General features: G+C 42.5%; 1 protein-coding gene across 1 annotated transcript in view; it reads right to left on the bottom strand.

Annotated features, from left to right (window-relative positions):
* The window catches only part of PLPPR4 (phospholipid phosphatase related 4), a 102,397-nt gene extending 84,829 nt beyond the window's left edge, over nucleotides 1–17,568 (bottom strand). The window contains exon 1 of the mRNA XM_088443951.1: nucleotides 17,399–17,568. Coding sequence (XP_088300077.1) covers nucleotides 17,399–17,476 — 78 coding nt within the window. The 5' untranslated portion in view covers nucleotides 17,477–17,568. The remainder of the gene's footprint in view (nucleotides 1–17,398) is intronic.
* Between the last annotated feature and the right edge of the window lie 4,358 nt (nucleotides 17,569–21,926).

Here is a 21,926-nt window from a genome sequence, read left to right as displayed (position 1 = left end):
GTGAATGTAAAACACCTCCCAAACCATCTGGCTCAATCGGGAAAAAGCTGCCCACAAAGAGGACAGCTCTATAGTCTAATGGACAAAGAGGTCTAATGGACAAAGAGGTTGAGAAAAAGAAGCCCATAAACAGGTCATCAAAATATATGTTGGCATGAGCGTGATATACTGTAGTAATTAAACCCATAAACATAACAGTCTGGCTGTCGTAAAGGAACCAACTAGTAACTTAAAAAATACAATTGTTTGGTTTCCCATTTCAGACTATCTATAAAAGGAGCCCATTTCTTATAGTACCCGACAACACCCGTTTCTAGATCTGGAAATGCTGCACTTCAATCTATATATACGAAGTTGAAAAGCTCTTGCCTAACTTCTGCCATTAATGGGGAAGAAGAAGAGGTCCATTTATGTAAAATTAATTTATGAGTTAATGTGATTACCACTGACAACCATGGGCGGACTCCTACATCTACTCTGAAGTACTGATTGTCAGTCTCATATCACTTCTCTGCCCACAACCACCACACCATCTATATACCCTCACTCTTCTCAATTTCACTAAAACTGTAAACTATTCAGTAAGGATTCTCTTTTCATTGGCCCGAGCAACCCTCCTCCTTCAGTTACCTATCCACTCTCAGGGCCTGATTCAGAGCCGCTCGTAAGCGGCTGCTCGTTCGCTCTGAGCGATGTTCGCACAACTGCGCTTGCATATGGGTCGTAATGCGCATGCGCCAACGTCATTGCGGTCAGAAATCGTACGCTCGCAAAACAGCGAGGGGCTGCTAATTTGATTGACAGAATGTGCCGTTTGTGGGTGGCAACAGGGGAAGGTGCTTGAAAACGGGGGAGTGGAGATCCGAACGCAGGCGTGCCTAACGGTCAAAAGGGCATTTAATGGGAGTGGATAATTAGTAAAGGAGCATCATCGACCACGTCACTTGGTTGTCTTTTAGCCTGAACTGCTCGCAGTGATACCGGTAAGAAAAACCTACCACAAGCACTGCGAGCAGTTCAGATGCCTTTTGATGTACCCGATTAATCTAACAAATACCGGAGATGACGTGTGATGCGAACGGCAAAGGGGCGTCTTTACAAAATAGCGAGCGCATTTTTCGTTCGCTCGCTCAGACATAGAAGCGTCAACAAACCGCAAAGAGCGAGTGCTCAATTTAAATAGACGGCCCTTTTTTGGAACGACCGTCCGCAAATAGCGTCCGGGTCTGAATCAGGCCCTCAGTTATGTCTCATCCATTATCAAGAACAAGGTCTACTCAAGATCCTCTACCTCTTCCTCCTTTAACCATCCCCTGGACCCTTAGCCCCTTCTCAACACCTCCATTCTCTCCCACACAATACGTGTCCACATCAGGATCACCTATTGAATCTGTGTTACACTTCCCTATATCTCACCGCCCTTTTACTGCCAAACTACTTTATGGGCTTGTGTACAACAGCTTATCCCAATCTCCTCTAGCTCATTTGAACCTCTGCAATCAGGCTTCTGCCCACTACACTTCACTGCTCACTGCTAAGTGCTAACTTCACTTTTTCATACTCACCCTCCTTGATCTCATTGCTACTTTTTTTATACAGTCCACCACCCTCTTCTTCTTCACACACTTTACTCCTTTGGCCTTCACAGCATACTTATTCAGCTCTTTCATTCTTAACAATGCTTTAGAGTCTGTACTTCTCATACAACCACTCTCTGGCATTCGAAGACTGTAAATACTTTGTTCTTGGCTCTACAGAGTCTTTATAAAGAATTGATACTTTCTTTCCCTTATCTCAAAACTCCTGGTGGCTTAATACTTTCTTAAGTCAATACACAGGGATTCTTTAATTTTGTCTAGATAAAAATAAAAAGAGGCAAGTGGAAGAGAACTTTCAATACATTGTAGAAATGTGTCTGAACAATTGCAGGTCTTATTATTTGGATACATCATCTCAGGATCTGTCCTTCAAATTAACTAAAAAAAAATGTTTCTGTATTACTAAACTGGCCACAACCTGTTGGCCGATAAGCCACTCAGAACTTCCTGTTTTGCTAATTTCTATAACATGTTTTATTAGAAATAATACTGCAGTCATAGTTCCTATACAACCCTCACAAAATAGAGAGGTCAGTTATCATGTTTGACTACTAAAGGTGGTATCTACTTTTCAGTTCCTCAAATAAGGTTCTTCTTTGGGTTCTGATTGTGAGAACCCTTTAGCCTACAGTACTTTCTTCCTTGATTGAGTGGTTGCAGTGACAGTCTAACTTCAGCACAACAATGTAGACAAACATCATCTGTGCAGTTTTTTAAATAAATTTTCAATTGCTGAGAATAACTACTCTACTGGATAGAAAGCTTGAGTTGAAGAATTTGAGAGCACTGTATGCAATCAAAAAAGCTCACTGTTGCATAATTAGTAAAGGAGCATCATCGACCACGTCACTTGGTTGTCTTTTAGCCTGAACTGCTCGCAGTGATAGCGGTAAGAAAAACCTACCACAAGCACTGCGAGCAGTTCAGATGCCTTTCGATGTACCCGATTAATCTAATAAATACCAGAGATGACGTGTGATGCAAACGGCAAAGGGGCGTCTTTACAAAATAGCTAGCGCATTTTTCGTTCGCTCGCTCAGACATAGAAGCGTCAACAAACCGCAAAGAGCGAGCGCTCAATTTAAATAGACGGCCCCTTTTTTGGAACGACCGTCCGCAAATAGCGTCCGGGTCTGAATCAGGCCCTCAATTCTGTCTCATCCATTATCAAGAACAAGGACTACTCAAGATCCTCTACCTCTTCCTCCTTTAACCATCCCCTGGACCCCTAGCCCCTTCTGAACACCTCCATTCTCTCCCACACAATACGTGTCCACATCAGGATCACCTATTGAATCTGTGTTACACTTCCCTATATCTCACCGCCCTTTTACTGCCAAACTACTTTATGGGCTTGTGTCCAACAGCTTATCCCAATCTCCTCTAGCTCATTTGAACCTCTGCAATCAGGCTTCTGCCCACTACACTTCACTGCTCAACAATCCTTGGCAAGAGACAACAATCCTTGGCAAGATACTTGACCATCCATCTTTTCTTCATTTCATTTTCATTCTCTTACATCGTTCATGTAATAAAATGTTAGAGCTGATGGTTGATCTAAGACTTTTGATCCACTAGTCTATGAAAATCCACAGGTACCCTTTCATGTCACAAAACATACTTGAATCATTATAGCTACATCTGCCAGGTCTTCAAAATGTCATCTTCAACAGTCATTTGTTATTAAGAATGTTCATTTCTGGCTTGAGCTCACTAATTTCTGTGTTTGCACCCAAAACAAAGTTCATATTGTCCTCTTCTCCTACCCATTCCATAAAAACTGTTTATTCATACCTCCATGGATTTTCTCACAGATTCTCTACTTCTAAAGATTTCTAATTCATTTTTGTCCTGGATCATATTTGCAAAGTTATTCACTTTGGTCCCCTTATTGGATTACTAACTGCATTTCTACTTGTAATACTCCATATACTTGGTCAATCTTTTTGTATTGTATCTGATTATGGCTGCCAATTATATTATGGAAGGCCTTATGTAATTAAATGGATATTAAACTGGATTTTAAATGTACCATCCATAGTCTAATGGACATACTAACAAGGTCAATAAGGTCCTTGAGCATTACCTACTAACTTTTGTCACTGCACAATCAGATGATTCATAGATTTTAGGATGGAGCGTGAAAAAAAAATCATGTTCGCTTATCTAAAAACCAAATACTATTTTCATCTTCAACTGCCAGGCTCTGCTCCATGTGGAGTTCTTTCCATGAATATTTATGTTACAGAACCATGATTTCTAAATTATCTGGAAATATATCATGAATCTTTAGCCCCTTAAAACCTCTGTTCAATTCTCAACAAGTAGCAAATTTGAATACAAATGTTTCTGCTCAGTTTTGTACGCATCTCAGCTCTTTCTCTGCAGAGATTGAATGGGTATTTCTGGGGGCAACTGGGTGTCAACAGCATGTACAGAGTACTGTTTTGTGTATATTTAGCCAACGTTACTTGCTGTCCTTCAGGTATGTTGTGCATATGCAGAAAGGGCACCAAATTTAGACAGTTCTTCTGTACCCAGCAGAAGTGGTGATGATAATGATGATGGCTACTATTGTGAATGGAGGGTTGGGGCAATGCCAATTCATAGGTGCATACAACTCAGAATATGGGCGTATAGTCACATTAGCATTCCATTCCCATTCCTTTCACAGCAAGCATTAGGAATTGCATTCACATTATGTGTGACTCAAAGTCAGGCCCTCCGTGTACAGCAATGTCTCTGTGCAACAGGTTTTCATTTTGAGCTTTATTTAGTGTTTGTCTGATCTCTCATAACTGACCCAGTCTATTCCATGGCCAACTCGCATTTAATCTGAGTCCGAAACCGCTGATAGTGTATATTGGGTGGAGAAATGCATAAGGCTAGTATTTCTCCAAACTGTAATCCCTGGAGAGTAGTGTTGGGACACCTGGAGTAATTCCGGACACCTCTGAGCTATACATCAAGCTCTGCAATAGCCGCCGATGGTAAACCGATATACACCGATCGAACTGCACTAGCACTTTACTGCATACTAATTGAGAGCTGCGGACAGCGGTTACTTGTCCGAAATAATCAACACCCAATGGCAGCAGCGTGGACCCTAGTAGTAAACTGCTAAGGACTGAGTGATTGGTGTGCATGCCTTCATAACCACTCTACTGCTTGCTAACTGGCGGCTGCGGCAAGCGGCTCAGGACTGTGAAAGCCAGCTTCTATATGGATTGAAAATTTTTCATTTTAGTGCAATAGTGTACTGGAATAGGATTTATTCTAATAGTCTGATTGGGACACATTGTTAATATTGAGACAATTACATTGGTCCTCTAATTAAATACTTGGATAATTATGCTGGTAGGTTATGACTGTCTCTTTGTCAGAACTTTAATAAAACATTCCTAACACTGATCTTTTTATCGCCCCAGGTGTCCTTATTATATAGAATTTGGCACACCCACTGCAGCGGTGAATCCCTAACTAATATATTGTGTGAACATAAGTGTGTCCAAGATTTTACAGCTGGGGTAATTCTGTTTTTATGTATTTTATATATTTTATATTTTGATTGTATATGATGTACTGGGTAGATTTAATGGGTAGTTATATTGGGTGGATTTACCGTGTGTGCTATATAATTTAATAAATATCTTATAATCCTATTTAGCGCACTTTTCTAATCAGTTATTAGGTTTATTCATGGCTTTAGTTAGCAGTATACTCACTGATTTAGATAGTGATAATTAGTCTGAACAATTCTATTCCCTTACCATCCTGTCTGCCTGGGATCTTGGCTTTTCACTAGTTTTCTTCGACTCCTAGCTCATCATCTTCTTAGGAGACGCTGGTGAAGTCATCTATACGGGGATGCCAATATGCACTCCGATTCAAAGCTTCTGATAGAACCCTCAGTCCAGGGCTGGATTAACAATGGGGCGGGTGGAGCTGCAGCTCAAAGCCTCCCCATGAAAATAGGCCCACAGGACTAGGTGCCGACAGTGTCACTGTGCCCACCTGTCTGTCACCCACGGCCCACCTATCTTACTGCCTGCCCCCACTAGCATTGGTGTGCACACTGCACACACGGGAAGGGGTGCACATGCATGCGAGGATTGTTCTTGGTGCGCTGTATACGTCGCACATACAGAAAGAGAGAGAGGAGCAGCCGCAGCAGAGCCATCCTTCACTGTCTGAGGAGCACGCAGGACACTGACTTGAATGGCACTGAGGTACTACTATGGGAGACAGTGACAGTCAACTGAGCAGCTCAACAACAGCGACACAACATGTGCAGGCATTTAGGTACACTGCAGCCGTATCAGAGTTGTTCTGCTAAATTGTAGTGCTGCTGGTCGTTCCCGAATGGTGTATAGCTCTGGCCATCTGCCAATCAAAGAGCTGTGAAATCTCCACACACTGAATCTATGCACCAATCAAAGTGCAGGAAGCAGCAGTGTACTGTGCCTGTGAGACAGTGAGGGACCAAAGGATCAGCTAGTGAGTAATTTTAATTAGGGATGTGCGCCGGACCATTTTTGCCGGATTTGGATTTGGATTTGGTTCTAATTCGCCGTCCGGCTTTGGATTTGGATTTGGATTTGCCAAACTGCGGTGACTGGCTTTGGATTTGGATTTGGATTTGGATTTTTTTACAAAAATTGACAAAAAAAGCTAAAATCACATAAATTGGTCTTTTTTTTCTTCCTAGAGTATTATTAACCTCAATAACATTAATTTCCAGTCAATTTAGACCATATCACAGCTTATAATATTGTTTTCAACATTATTGGCCAAAGGTTGCAGTGAGCTGACTGGTTACTAAGCGACAAAGCAGCGGCACAACGACACAGACACCACAGTATAAAGCACATCTATGACACATTGCCACACAGCAGTGGCAGAAATGAAAAGTAGTGCACCCACCCAGTGGGGTACGGCCAGCAGAGTCACAGTACTTGTTTACAAAGTGGGCTACGGCCCTAGGAGTCACAGTGCACAATCTTATTAGCATTACACCGCACATAGGGCCTGATTCACATTACACCATAAAGTAGTGTCTCTTATTTATGTTACGACACACAGTAGTGCCCCTTTTACACAATGCCCACAGTAGTGACCCTTTTACACAATGCCCACAGTAGCGGTGTCCCTTACACAATGTCCCCCAGCAGTGGTGCCCCCTATGCAGTCCCCTTAGTAGTACGGTCCACTATGCAGTGCCCCCAGTTGAATGCTCCCCAGTAGTATGCCCCCCATTAGCAGGCCCCCCCAGTAGTATGTCCCCCATTAGCAGGCCCCCCCAGTAGTATGCCCCCCATTAGCATGCCACCCAGTAGTATGCCCCCCCAGTAGTATGGCTCCCCCAGTAGTAGGCTGCCCCAGTAGCAGGCCCCCCCAGTAGTAGGCTGCTCCAGTAGTAGCCCCCCCTGTAGTATGGCCCCCCCCCCTGTAGTATGGCCCCCCCTGTAGTAGGCCCCCCCAGTAGTATGGCCCCCCCAGTAGCAGGCCCCTCAGTAGTATGGCCCCCCCAGTAGCAGACCCCCCCCAGTAGTATAGCCCCCCCCAGTAGCAGGCCCCTCTGTAGTATGGCCCCCCCAGTAGTATAGCCCTGCCCAGTAGCAGACCCCCCCCAGTAGTGCAGACCCCCCCAGTAGTATAGCCCCCCCCCAGTAGCAGGCCCCTCTGTAGTATGGCCCCCCAATAGTGCAGATCCCCCCCAGTAGTATGGCCCCCCCAGTAGCAGACCCCCCCCAGTAGTATAGCCCCCCCCAGTAGCAGGCCCCTCTGTAGTATGGCCCCCCCAGTAGTATTGCCTCCCCCAGTAGCAGACCCCCCCCAGTAGTGCAGACCCCCCCCAGTAGTATAGCCCCCCCAGTAGCAGGCCCCTCTGTAGTATGGCCCCCCCAGTAGTATAGCCCCCCCCCAGTAGCAGACCCCCCCAGTAGTGCAGACCCCCCCCCCCCAGTAGCGCCCCCGGACCTTTGACAAGTAAAAAAATAAAAAAAATAAAACTTACCTGTATCCCCGCTCCCGCGCCGTCCGCTCTGTCACACGCTGAGGAGGGAGCCGGAAGACGGAGCTCATGTGTGAGCTCCAGCCGGCTCCCTCCGTGCAGCAGCCAATGAGAGTCTGTGTGACTCTCATTGGCTGCTGTAACAAACACACAGCTGCCGCTGGCGGCTGTGTGTCTGTGTCTGTGTAGGGCAGAGCGCTATCACTGCGCTCTGCCCTACACGCGAGGAGACCTGATGTCGGATTCTCTAGTGAGAATCCGACATCAGGCGGCCGCCGTTCGGCCCCGAACGGGGATCCGAGTCAGGCGGTGAACACCCGAACAGGGTTCGGGTGGACTCGGATCCCCAATGTTCGGAGCGGTTCGGATTCCACAGAATCCGAACCGCTCATCTCTAATTTTAATTACTGTAATTATTGTGCTTGACTCAAAAGTTTGAAGAAGCATGGGAGATGAGGCAGAACTATGTTGCACAAGTTACATTTAGACAATAAAATCTGATTTAGTAGATTATAATCAGACTTTTGCAATGCACTGTTGACTCTATGGGATGAGATTCTTTCCTCATTTCCCAGTGTCCTTGATGTTGAGTTCTTGTGGTGGGTTTGTACAGCAGCAGCATGTTAATTTGATGCATTGCCTGTCATGATAAAAACAGCAGGATACATAGGCTTCTATAGCCTACATTATTCTTAACCACTTCCCTGGAATTTTTACATGGGCGGCAACCACAGGCAGGTGGGCTTTCCCTTCCACGGTCGCATCCCATGTGACCGCAGGCTCTGCTTCTCACCAGCCATCTCTTTAGACTCACTGAATAAGAGGAAGTCATTTTATCTCCCATGAAGGAGCTGAGCTGTGATGTCACCATTCAGTTTGACCTCCGACATCATGTGTCCCTTGTACGCCTCAGAGTGTCTTGCAATCCGCATTCAGGAGCAGGAGGCACATAAGTACCCCTCTGTGAGGACTATATCAAAATCTATGCACTCAGAGGGTGCTACAGAGCACTGCTCTGCTACTTCCTCCTCAGAAGGGACACATCGGCTTAAAGTCTACAGGGGTGTTACGATGATAAAGGGGTATGCTAGACACCCCTAGCAATATTTTTTTTCTAAAATATTATTAAACATGTTTTTTAAATACATGGGGGAGATATACTACACTTTGGAGAGTTATAAATTGGAGAGAGATAAAGTGGCAGCCAATCAGCTCCTAACTGTCATGTTACAGGCTGTGTTTTAAAATGACAGGAGCTGATTGGTCGGGAGTTTAATTCCCTCCACTTTATCACTCTCCAAGGCTTATTACAACTACCCCCCATTATTTAACTTATTAATTCATTTTAAAAAATCATCTATTTCGTAGACCTTATTGAAAAAAATATTTGCCAGTTAAAAATAAAAGAGAGGATTGTGGAAAATAGTTGATGGTGATAACAGTCAGAACATGTTTGAGTGTGACCATAATTGTAGTGGAGCAAGGAATGGGAAGTTCATGACACAGTGGTGAGCTGGTGATAGGTTCTAGAATTATTTTGCAATGTTGATTACTGTACATGATGCTTCCTGAGATAGGGAATGTCTAGCAAGTCGAATGTGCAGCCATTTGGTCCATAGCTTCTTTCCTTTCTACTGAGGAGCACTAGAAAATGGACTGGTACTGGCTTTAAGAAATTGACATGACTTTTCGTACTATAGTAGTGCAGTGATATAGTGCACCACCACATCACAACTGCCCGCTTAGGAGAACTTCTCTGCGGTGCTGATCACACCCCACGGCCAGGGGCAGAACTATGGGAGACAATGGAGGTGCCTGCCACCGGGCTGCTGCACTGAAGGGGCATCTCCTCCATTTCCCTCAATATATTCACCCCACTTAGGGCTGTAACTATGTACCTGGAGTGTACCGTTACAGCCGCCCAATACATGGCACCTCTTCCCGACACGTGAGAAGCCACCATACACTAATGGAGAGCTCAGTGTCAGACCATCAGCTGCTGCCTCCATCTATATATAGCCTGTCCCTACTCAGTGTTGCTGCTACTCAGGAGCTTCTTTTGTCAGTGTGACACATCAGGCGCCCCCTCACCCACAACTCTCTCTCTCACTGCTCCATGGCCTATATTCTGTGTGCAACTGCTGGTGTATCTGCTTGTGAAATGCTATATTACAGTGTCAGCAGCTGTGATGGGGGGGCACCAAATTATGACTTGCCTTCGGGCGCCTGGGATGAACTTGCACCACTGCCCACGGCAGAACAGACCCTTCATAAGTTTCAGCTCCAGGCCCACGTGGACATTAATCTGGCACTGCCTCAGCCAATACATCACACACAGACTGTGACAATGGCATGGCTAAACCTATGGATTTATGAATGGAAACAAATGTAAATATTTCTTACACAACTGCATCTATACTCATGTGAATACCTCATGTTTTGGAAATGGGACTTTACAGGGGTTGGATACAGGATGCTGGTGCTCGGGATCCCAGCAGTCAAAATCCCAACACCGGCATCCCGACAGGGTTAGGATACCGACACTTGTTTTCGTTCTAACCCTTCCCCTCTCCCTACCCTAACCCTCCCCCCTAGTGCCTAAACCTAAACCTCCCATTACCGCACCCTAAACCTAACCCTCCCCCCTTGTGTCTAATCCTAACCCTCCCCCTAGTGCCTAACCCTAACCCTACCCCCAACCCCAATACTTACCTTCAGGATGCCGGTGCCGGTATTCTAAGCACCGACATCTCCTGTGTGTCGGTATACTGAATGTATCCCTTTCACAGGACTGTGGTAGAAGTGTGCATGCCAAAAAATAATAAATTCCCTTCAAAGTCCTACTTGATGTCCCTTGTGAATCACTGCCTTATTCATTCACAATGTTTCTTTTCCTCCTAAAACACTACTTATTGGGCACTTATCTATGTCTTATATCTATGTCTTTAACAAGTCATGAGAGTATCAATTTCAGCAACAGTAAATATAAGTTGACTACAAAATCAAGAGCAGTATTGTGTCTTGCCAATATGCAGCCCCTTTAGAAAGAGCAAACTATTGCACCAATGCAGTCTCCATCATTTTCAACTTGCTTACTTGTACTTCGGGTACAATCATGACCAAATAGAAGCCTTACTGTAAATCTCAAAAGAATAAGAAAGACCATTTCAATGGATGTGGTATTATTGGTTGATATTCAAAACGTTGACACTCAGAATGTCGACAGGTTCTAAATGTTGACAGTATATCAACATGGACGATAGGTCAACAACTAATGTCGACATATACTTATGTACACATGGTTAAAATGTTGACACTTTCAGAATGTTTGTTTTGCTTGTTTTAGTCTAACCCTAAACCTTACCATAACCCTAAACATAACCCTAACTCTAAACCTTACCATAACCCTAAACATAACCCTAACCCTAAACATAATCCTAACACAAAAAATCAACAAAACAACATATACTGACATTCTGGTGTTAATATGTTAAAGTTCAACATTCTGAATGTGTTGACATTGTAACCATGTGAACCTAAATGTATGTCAACATATTGGTTGTCGACCTACTGTCCATGTCGACATTCTGAACGTCGACATTCAGATATTGTCAATATTCTGGTTTCGGCATCCTGAATGTCGTGGGCCTACTTTTTCCAACTGTTGTAAAACATTTATTGTATCTCTGTAAGTGTGGCACAGGGCACTGTTCTCAATGCACTTGCTATATAGCTGAACTTATTTATATATGTTGCATACATAGATGCATTTCAATACTCACTTGGGTAAAACACTGTAGCCATATGCATATCTTAGATTTGCGTCTCTTTACACCTTGAGAGATGGAATAGCGGTGGGCAATAATTACTTTAGTACAGTACGGGCTTGAGTGTAACACTCCGCCTGTAGATGCGATCCAGTACACTAGAGGCGTATATTTTGCTGGTACTGGAGGCCTGATGTAATGATAGTGTAAGTGATGATGATGATGATGATAACAGCATGATCTAGCAGCTTCTGATTGGCTGCTTGCTTACTTATCCATCCAGCTGATAGTACTTAGGGCCTGATTCAGACCCGGACGCTAAGAAACGTTTGCTCGTTGCTGCCGATGGTTCGCAATGTGCGCATGCATATGCATCACAGTGTGCGTGTGTGCGAACCACTTGCGAAAGATCATGAAGCATTCACTCGCCCAGCATAGACAGCCCAGCTGAATGAGTGACAGGTCAAGCCGTTTATGGGTGGTAACAGAGGCAGGCCACTAGAAACGGGGGAGTGGAAGTGCAAATGCAGGCGTGTCTTTACGCCATTTCAGAGGCATGCACAATTAACAGGCAGCGTTATTGTACACGTCACCTGGCTGGTTTTTACACTGAAGTGTTCGCAGTGCTTGCGATAGGGTAAAGTCAAACTCAAGTGCTGCGAATGCTCCCGATGGTACCTGATGTACCGATGGTTGCATACACTTCCTGGAGATGATGTGTGCAAGTGAGCGTCTTAAGACAGGCTGGTGGGCGTCTGCATACACAAATTGATTGCACACCAAGACATAGTGGGCGTGCTTATGCCTTGCCGTGCGATAACTTGCCTTGCTGGGTGGGTTCAGAATTTGCATACGATGAGAACGAGCGGACACATTTAGTGATCTTGGCTGAATCTGGCCCTTAATTCTCTAGTGTTGCGGCTGTATTTTATGAAACCTCTTCTCTTTGGGCAGTATTCAATTGTTTTAGAGCGCCCAAATTCACGTTTAAAGTGACAGGAGATCGCGGTGAGCTATTCAATTGATGCCTATTATCGTGCTAATTGCGCCCATAGAGGTCAGTTTTAGCCGCGTAAAACGGCTATCCCCGACCAAAGTGCTGAGCTTAATCACGAAAAGTGCCGTTTGGGCGCACAAACAGGTCAATTTTTGCCCATTTCAGCTCGCACCCCCCAGAAATGGTGCTTCGGCAGCTGATCGTGCTCGACAGGAGCAACAAATAAATAGCTCCTGTCGGGCGCATAGGGGGGCGAAACAATTGAATTCTGCCCTTTATTTGCATGACTTTTCATTTCCATTTGAACTACTGCTAGAAAAAAGATTCCCATTGGATTTCTAAAGGAACAAATGACAGATACAACGTTCAGAGATGCAGTGAAAGATGCGGCTTTCACATTTATTACTATAACTTTGTTCTCTCTTATGTATGAAGGAAAATAAAAATAAAGCCAAAGATGTGGGAAATAGATTTAGGGCCCCATTTAACAACGAGACATAACCTCTTAGCACTAGAGGCGTATATTTTGCTGGTACTGGAGGCCTGATGTAATGATAGTGTAAGTGATGATGATGATGATGATGATAACAGCATGATCTAGCAGCTTCTGATTGGCTGCTTGCTTACTTATCCATCCAGCTGATAGTACTTAGGGCCTGATTCAGACCCGGACGCTAAGAAACGTTTGCTCGTTGCTGCCGATGGTTCGCAATGTGCATCACAGTGTGCGTGTGTGGGAACCACTGCAAAAGATCAGGAAGCATTCACTCGCCCAGCATAGACAGCCCAGCTGAATGAGTGACAGGTCAAGCCGTTTATGGGTGGTAACAGAGGCAGGCCACTAGAAACGGGGGAGTGGAAGTGCAAATGCAGGTGTGTCTTCACGCCATTTCAGAGGTATGCACAATTAACAGGCAGCGTCATAGTACACATCACCTGGCTGGTTTTTACACTGAAGTGTTCGCAGTGCTTGCGATAGGGTAAAGTCAAACTCAAGTGCTGCGAATGCTCCCGATGGTACCTGATGTACCGATGGTTGCATACACTTCCTGGAGATGATGTGTGCAAGTGAGCGTCTTAAGACAGGCTGGTGGGCGTCTGCATACACAAATTGATTGCACACCAAGACATAGTGGGCGTGCTTATGCCTTGCCGTGCGATAACTTGCCTTGCTGGGTGGGTTCAGAATTTGCATACGATGAGAACGAGCGGACACATTTAGTGATCTTGGCTGAATCTGGCCCTTAATTCTCTAGTGTTGCGGCTGTATTTTATGAAACCTCTTCTCTTTGGGCAGTATTCAATTGTTTTAGAGCGCCCAAATTCACGTTTAAAGTGACAGGAGATCGCGGTGAGCTATTCAATTGATGCCTATTATCGTGCTAATTGCGCCCATAGAGGTCAGTTTTAGCCGCGTAAAACGGCTATCCCCGACCAAAGTGCTGAGCTTAATCACGAAAAGTGCCGTTTGGGCGCACAAACAGGTCAATTTTTGCCCATTTCAGCTCGCACCCCCCAGAAATGGTGCTTCGGCAGCTGATCGTGCTCGACAGGAGCAACAAATAAATAGCTCCTGTCGGGCGCATAGGGGGGCGAAACAATTGAATTCTGCCCTTTATTTGCATGACTTTTCATTTCCATTTGAACTACTGCTAGAAAAAAGATTCCCATTGGATTTCTAAAGGAACAAATGACAGATACAACGTTCAGAGATGCAGTGAAAGATGCGGCTTTCACATTTATTACTATAACTTTGTTCTCTCTTATGTATGAAGGAAAATAAAAATAAAGCCAAAGATGTGGGAAATAGATTTAGGGCCCCATTTAACAACGAGACATAACCTCTTAGCACTAGAGGCGTATATTTTGCTGGTACTGGAGGCCTGATGTAATGATAGTGTAAGTGATGATGATGATGATGATAACAGCATGATCTAGCAGCTTCTGATTGGCTGCTTGCTTACTTATCCATCCAGCTGATAGTACTTAGGGCCTGATTCAGACCCGGACGCTAAGAAACGTTTGCTCGTTGCTGCCGATGGTTCGCAATGTGCATCACAGTGTGCGTGTGTGGGAACCACTGCAAAAGATCAGGAAGCATTCACTCGCCCAGCATAGACAGCCCAGCTGAATGAGTGACAGGTCAAGCCGTTTATGGGTGGTAACAGAGGCAGGCCACTAGAAACGGGGGAGTGGAAGTGCGAATGCAGGTGTGTCTTCACGCCATTTCAGAGGTATGCACAATTAACAGGCAGCGTCATAGTACACATCACCTGGCTGGTTTTTAGTCTAACCCTAAACCTTACCATAACCCTAAACATAACCCTAAACATAACCCTAACTCTAAACCTTACCATAACCCTAAACATAACCCTAACCCTAAACATAATCCTAACACAAAAAATCAACAAAACAACATATACTGACATTCTGGTGTTAATATGTTAAAGTTCAACATTCTGAATGTGTTGACATTGTAACCATGTGAACCTAAATGTATGTCAACATATTGGTTGTCGACCTACTGTCCATGTCGACATTCTGACTGAGTGGGTTATGTCCACTTTTCAGTGTTCAACAAACAGCGGTAAATTAAGATTACCGCTGTTTGTCACTGTATTGCTTATGACATAAATAGATGGCGAGAGCAATACAGTCAGATACAGTGATACAGAGGTACAGGCAATGGGGACCCAGAACAACCTTTCCAGCTTCAGCAAAGCCTTCTGGGCATTGCCAAGCCCCTGCCGGGTGAAAGAGTTATGCGCATGTGCAGAATGGCCATTGCGTGTGTGCATGACAGGGCACCACGTCACTGACAGCAATAGGCTTCCAGCAACAGAGTGGAGAACATCGCTGAGAAGGGGGAGGTCGCTGGACTTTGCCGGGGTAGTAAGTAATGTTGAATACCAGTATCACAGTGATAGTGAAAAACTATGCTGCTGGTATTAAGACTCGTTATTAAATGGGGCCCTTAGTGCTATATATCTGATGTTTAATCCTAGGCTTTCCTATGGGACAAACTTGGCTAAAAACAGTGACCATTGTTGGAAATGCATGATAGTACATCATAGCATTTCTGTATGGACTCATTGATGGAACATGGAAAAAATGGCATTGTAGTTTGGAATTTCAGTAGTTTGGAGCATCAAAGAACTTGGCCTTTTGTACAAATACATGTATTCATCCTACCAAGAAACATATGTGCATTGTTTTGGGGAAATCGTCAGTTGGCTGATTTTATAGTCTGAAAATTTTAATTCTGCTTTAACTCACCTTTAGGTCTGTGCAAATTCAACAATGGTATTTTATAAGCAGGGGCGCCGAGAGGGGGGTCAAGCGGGTACAGATTACCTGGGCCCGGGCTTCCTGAGGGGCCCAGGTCCGGCGCCGCCTCCCCCTCACAGCAGCCCAGCACACAGCGTGTTTCTCTTGGCAAGGGGGCGTGGCCATGCCTCCCCTATTAGGCCACGCCCCCTATTACCGGGGCCCGCCACGGCTCTTGGCGGGCCTGTTTATAAGACCATACAACCACTAAAAGTAAGCTGTTTCTTACAGTATGTATAATATGGAAGAGCTTTATTGGTGGAACATATAGTATGTCAAGCAGTAATAAGGTACAATTTTCACATTAGACTGAACCAAGTCCTACAGATTGGATACCAAATCTTATGTGGCACCTCATTTATTAACAGTTACTTATATAGGGCCAACATATTCTGTTGCACTTTACAATTGGGAGCAATTGGGAACTGTATGTAGCATTTCCTCTTCATTGGGCCTGCTCTGCAGAATGGGGCTTATCCATGGTTTTGGAATATGGCGAAAGTGGTGTATATGGCACTGGAAATGCGAAACACTATACAGTACTGTGCCATTTGTTCCTAACTGTGCAGTATTTGAGAGCCAGAGAATATATATATATATGTTAGAGCACAGACATATGATCTAAGGACTTTCTTCCTTGAACCATCAATGACAAATCACATGCTAAAATGTGACATCACACTGACACTAATGACAGTAAATATGTCCTGATGTTGAACTCTGCCATACATAGAAAACACCACCCTACAATTAATGATGAACATTACAGCAGAATCAGCATGGCCTTCAATATGTGACCTTCATTAGCTCATCTACAAGAAGCTATTTTTCCTTGTTTGCAAGCCTAAAGTTAAACTCTATCCTTTAAAGCATACTGTATTATATGTGTATATATACTGTGTATGTGATATTCCATAATGTATCTTCATTCACCCACCTGGTCTAGTTTTCAAATGCATAACAAAAAAGGCTTTTTGCCAAACAACAACCAGCCATCTGAAATCTACACGTTGCCAAATCTGTGTTCTCAATATGCTAATAGTAATATTAGTAGTATTAATGCTAACAGAAATATTATTTATAATCAGCATCGTAATAAGCAGTGGTATAAAAAATATTACAAAATATCTTTGCTGGCTGAATTTGCTAAGAAAAGGATGAATCAGCTGTCAGATATCCACTAACAGGTTACTGTACCTTGATACTGTATTTTTATACACATTTACATTACAGTTTCTGGTATTATAGTCTATATAGCTGTACATCTTATGGTATATCATTCATCAAAAATAATATTGATGTGTTGCATTACCAGAGACTGAGATTGTCTAATTATTTATCTAACATCTATCTATCTATCTATCTATCTATCTATCTATCTATCTATCTATCTATCTATCTATCTATCTATCTATCTATCTATCTACAGTCTATTTCGTATCACCTGCATTGTGCCTTAAGTCATGTTGCTTTCAGTACTAAAATGATGCAAACCAGTGTTTAGTCTCTAACAAATGACATAGCTACACATAGGCTGTATGCAGGTTCTCTACAAATACAGTGTCCATAAAATAAAGCAGATTTTCCAGCATGGGTATATATTGCATCTTTTACCATCAGCTGTAAACATGCAATGCACACAATTCTCATATAACAGGCAATAATCAAAGAGAATTATTATTTTATCATCACTTACCTCTACAAAATAAAAACATGGGAGTAATGTAACGCTGTCTTTTGTAACTCTCATTTTTTGCCGTTCCTTTGCAGACATGTTTGTTTTCTATCAGCAGAATCCTCTCTCAGACAGACTGGTTCAAAATGATTTTCCTTTTGCAAGCCTAAAGCTCAGTGTTGATGATCCATTCCCTAGTGCCACCTATGGAGTGTGCTGCATTTGGTTGTTTTTTTTTCTTCTCTCCTTCTCTCTGTCTCTCTCTCTCTCTCTATCACACACACACACTCTCCCTCTTCCTCTCTCTCTATCTCCCTCTCTTTACCTCTCCCTGGCTTGCAGCAATTCGAGTTCCCACACAGTCAGAGAAAATTATTCATTACCCCTTACAGAAACAGCAATGGCTTCTATACAAAAACACCCCTCTTGCTCTGCTTGAACTCCCAATGAGCTCCTATTCACTTAAGCATTATTAGAATTCACAGCTTATTGTCTCTAAGTCTGACGTCAAAGAAGCTACAGGGAGCAAAAGGGAAAAAAAATGCTTTGGGTTTATTTATGTGCCAGTAGGTTATGGATATTCCAATCTGATCAGTATTTCAACCTGACATACAATGTGAAATGTCACAGAAGACCAGAAAAGATCAGCTGTCAAATGACCACATGGATTGATTGTGTTGTTTTTTTTTATTAGATTTTTTTTTGTATTTTGTCTTTTCATACTGTAAACTGGATTAATAAGATTTTTTAATCACTACACATACAAAAATAATTAGAATGTGTGGGTTGGCTCCCACAGAACCAACAACCAGGGTTACCATCAGGGGAAGACTGCCGGGATTGGAGTCTCGGGCCCGGAGAGAGAGGCGCCCGGGTGGCAGCAGTTTAGATTTGTGCCGGGCCACCAGCTGATTGCAGCTGGCACCCCGACTGCTCAGACATTGAGAAAGTTACAGACAAAATGCTGGCTGCATTTCGAATATGGGGCCGGACGCGAGCCAATCAGAGCTTGTGTAACGGCATCCAATCAGGAGCTCTGATTAGCTCGCGGTCAGTGCCATATTAGAAATGCCCGGTGCTGTTTCTTATGTCTGGGCTGTCGATGCGCCAGGTGCAATCACATACATGGAGATCCCGCTCAGTCTTCCTGCACTTGTGCTGCTCTGTGCCTTAGTAACACTGATTTACACACCTATTTATGTCCCACCCCGCTTTAGCTCTTCCCACATTATTCAAAGCTCCACCCATCTCTGCCCCCATCCCTCCCAGGGGGGCCCTGCCTATTTTATCAGTACCGGGCCCCACAATTTCTGATGGCAGCCCTGCCAACAAAAGCAGGAATTTAGGGGTACTGAGACGAACCGAGTCCTGGTTCAGATCTTCCCACGGTTTTTAAAACCGAAATCAGGTTTTGATTTGCATGTAAACTGGTCAATATAACATAATTTTAACTTTTTTTATATATTATTTCAAAATAATTACAGATCCAAAACCAAAACCAAGACACGTGAGGGTGGTTTTGCAAATCCAAAACTAAAACACGAAGATGAATCTGGATCCAAAACCAAAATCAAAACACGGGTCGGTGCACATCTCTAAAAATAATAAATATGGTCTATTTTGCCATTTTTCAGGTCCTGTGTATAGAGTTGTATTTAAAATATATGTAGACTTTCAATAATAAAAAATTGAACTAAAAAGGAAGCAATGGCTGTAACACTGCACAAACTTTTATTCTCATCCCCGCACTCCTATCTAACATTGATTCAAAATCATTTATGAACCAAAGCTCCTCAACATAAATTCAAGGAAGAAAGAGACATAAACTAGGGGCTGACACCTATTTACGGAGCATGTCTGGTTATATCTGCACTTACACATGCACAGAATATAAGTACATGCAAGTACAGGAAATGCGGCCATACACATTTTGATTACATCTACACTGACAACCCAGAGAGGTAAAACAGGTGTGAGAAGAGATGTAGGCAAACTTTAGGAAGGACATATTTATGCAAAAGTTGGCTATGCAGACCTGGACATAATATTCTATATGGTAGATGTAAGCATTCACTAATGATGATGACTTGTAGAAAGCCTGATGCATATGCTACACACGCTAAAGTAGGTGTATCTCAAAATAAGTGAAGTTCTGCTTATGTGCGAATATATATACTGTTTAAGAGTTTTTTTTTTCCTGTGCGAGTTTCTTTGGTGTAATATATGTCCCATTTGTTTCCAACTCTGTAGTAAAATAGTTCTTTATTTCGGAAACAATTAAATTGAGCACAATGTTATACAAGCATTATTAAAAATGCACAAATATACTGATAATTCCAGAGATTGTTCACAGCATAAATTGGAGCCTATGCGAAAAAAACTCTTCATAAATGTCCTTTCTTTCTACACATGATGTTGTGGGGTCTTTATTACCCATAATTATGCATTTCATCTACCACCTAAGTTGCTTCATCAGAGAGGTTACCTACAGAAGTTAGTTTACAATTCAAGTTTTGAATTGGCTTTGATCAATTGAATGAGCCAGGTCATGCTCAAAAGAAAGAAGTTAAGAAAAAATTATTTAGTAGTAAACCGCTGATCCATTTATTTGTATTATTATTAGTTAAAAAAAATAACAACAGTTTTGGGTATTGTACTGTATCTTAAATATTCTGTTGCTACAATAGCAAAAGAAAGATGGATTTTCACAAATCGGATAGAAGTTCTAAAAATTTCTAGGATGCGTCTACCTATTTATTTTGAACTTATTTCCTTTTCTCTCAGACAGGTGCAGAACAATAAATGATCAGAATCATAAAACAGAATCCTAAAACTATCCAGATATTTTTACAGTACAAGCAACTTCCCCCATTTTTGTCAAGAAAGTCATTTTATACCATTGCATCAACAAATATAAATATATGGTATATGATATAAAAACAAAAGCAAATAACTTCCTCTACCCTGGGTTCTCAACCCCAGTTCTCAAGTAACCCCAACAGGTCATGTTTTATGGATTTCTTCAATCATGCACAGGTGGGTTAATTTTTTTGCTGGATCAGTAATTATCCAACCTGGTTTCACTGACAGAAATCCTCAAAATATGACCTCTTGAGTTTGAGAACCACTGATCTACAGTATACTAACAAAAACTATTGAAGCAAAGATTAAGAAGGCAGCCATATTGGTCCTCTGCTCAATGAATCTAAAATATTATGCATCATTAGCAGTCACCAAGACACATGTAATCACCAATACTCTGTAGAACAGAGATGGTCAACTTTTCATTCTCACTGTTCCTGGAACTCTCAAGATGGTCTGCCAGACACTGCTGTAATCCTTGAACAGCTGGAGCGTGGGGCTTGCCCATCTCTGCTCTGCATTATATTCTAAAAATGATCAATTGTCATAGATAATGTAAGAATGAACTCTGTAGAAAAGCTGGACTGAATTCAGTATTTAAATGCCGGCCAGGATAATCGTTCATTCAGTCACATATCATTAAAGTATTACTAGCTGCAGCTTGCATTTTCACTATTAAACTGGCAAGGTTATTTCAGTGCCACATAAGGCAGATGTTGTTACTACAGACGTCTTCCACAATTACAGGCCACTGTCCCTGGATAGCCTCTCTGCATTATTCAAATATGTAGGTCAGTCCATTAAAGGAGCAGGGCTGTGCTGAAAGCTCAAGTGACTGGATTATTACTCTTTGTGTTTAAAGTCTGGTATGGAAATTGTGGTCTATTTTTAATGCCTGCATTTTTAATTATACTTGTAGGGATTAAATATTTATGAAATAATCATCAACATGGGTATATTTTAGTCATAATATTTGAAACACTCTCATTAAATCATCTACATAAAAGATAATTGATGACAAGATAATTATTGACATCACTTTATAAGTGATATAAGTTTTTAATCAAAATATCTACTGTACTTTTAAAAGGTATGGCTTCTTTAGCATCCACACAACAAAAGACACATATATATCTATGGTAAAAAGTTTTCTTAAGCTGGCCACACATCTAAAGATTATCTGTCCAACAGCCAACTAGTTGATTGGTTGGAATGAAAATCTGGTAATATATGGGAGTAACTGATGATCAGCAATTTGCTCCTAAATGCCAGAAAACAGATGAAAATGGTCGTCAGACAAGTTTGTTAAATGTTTGATCTAAACAATTTGTTCAAACAACAGTTTTTGTAAATTTTTCGGCGTTTGGGAGCAAATTGCTGATTGTCATTTGCTTTCATACCTTACCAGATTTTTATTCCAACCAATCAACTAGTTGGCTGGTTGGACAGATAATCTTTAGATGTGTGGCCAGCTATAGTTACCTGTCTTATGTGGCAACGTCACATTATGATCATAATTTAAAACAGAGTTTCCCAAACTCCGACATTACAGTCCAGATTTTAAGGATATCCATGAATGAGTCCAGATTGTAAAATCATATTTACTGAGTTAATAATTAAGTCACCTGTGCTCAAGCATCCTTAAAACTAGAGACATGGGTGGAATGTTCTGGTTCGAATTGGGTTT

This window comes from Taudactylus pleione, unplaced genomic scaffold, assembly GCF_031769625.1.
Source record: "Taudactylus pleione unplaced genomic scaffold, aTauple2 ptg000341l, whole genome shotgun sequence".
In the NCBI taxonomy this organism is placed as follows: domain Eukaryota; kingdom Metazoa; phylum Chordata; class Amphibia; order Anura; family Myobatrachidae; genus Taudactylus; species Taudactylus pleione.
This window is presented reverse-complemented; position numbering and strand designations above follow the sequence as displayed.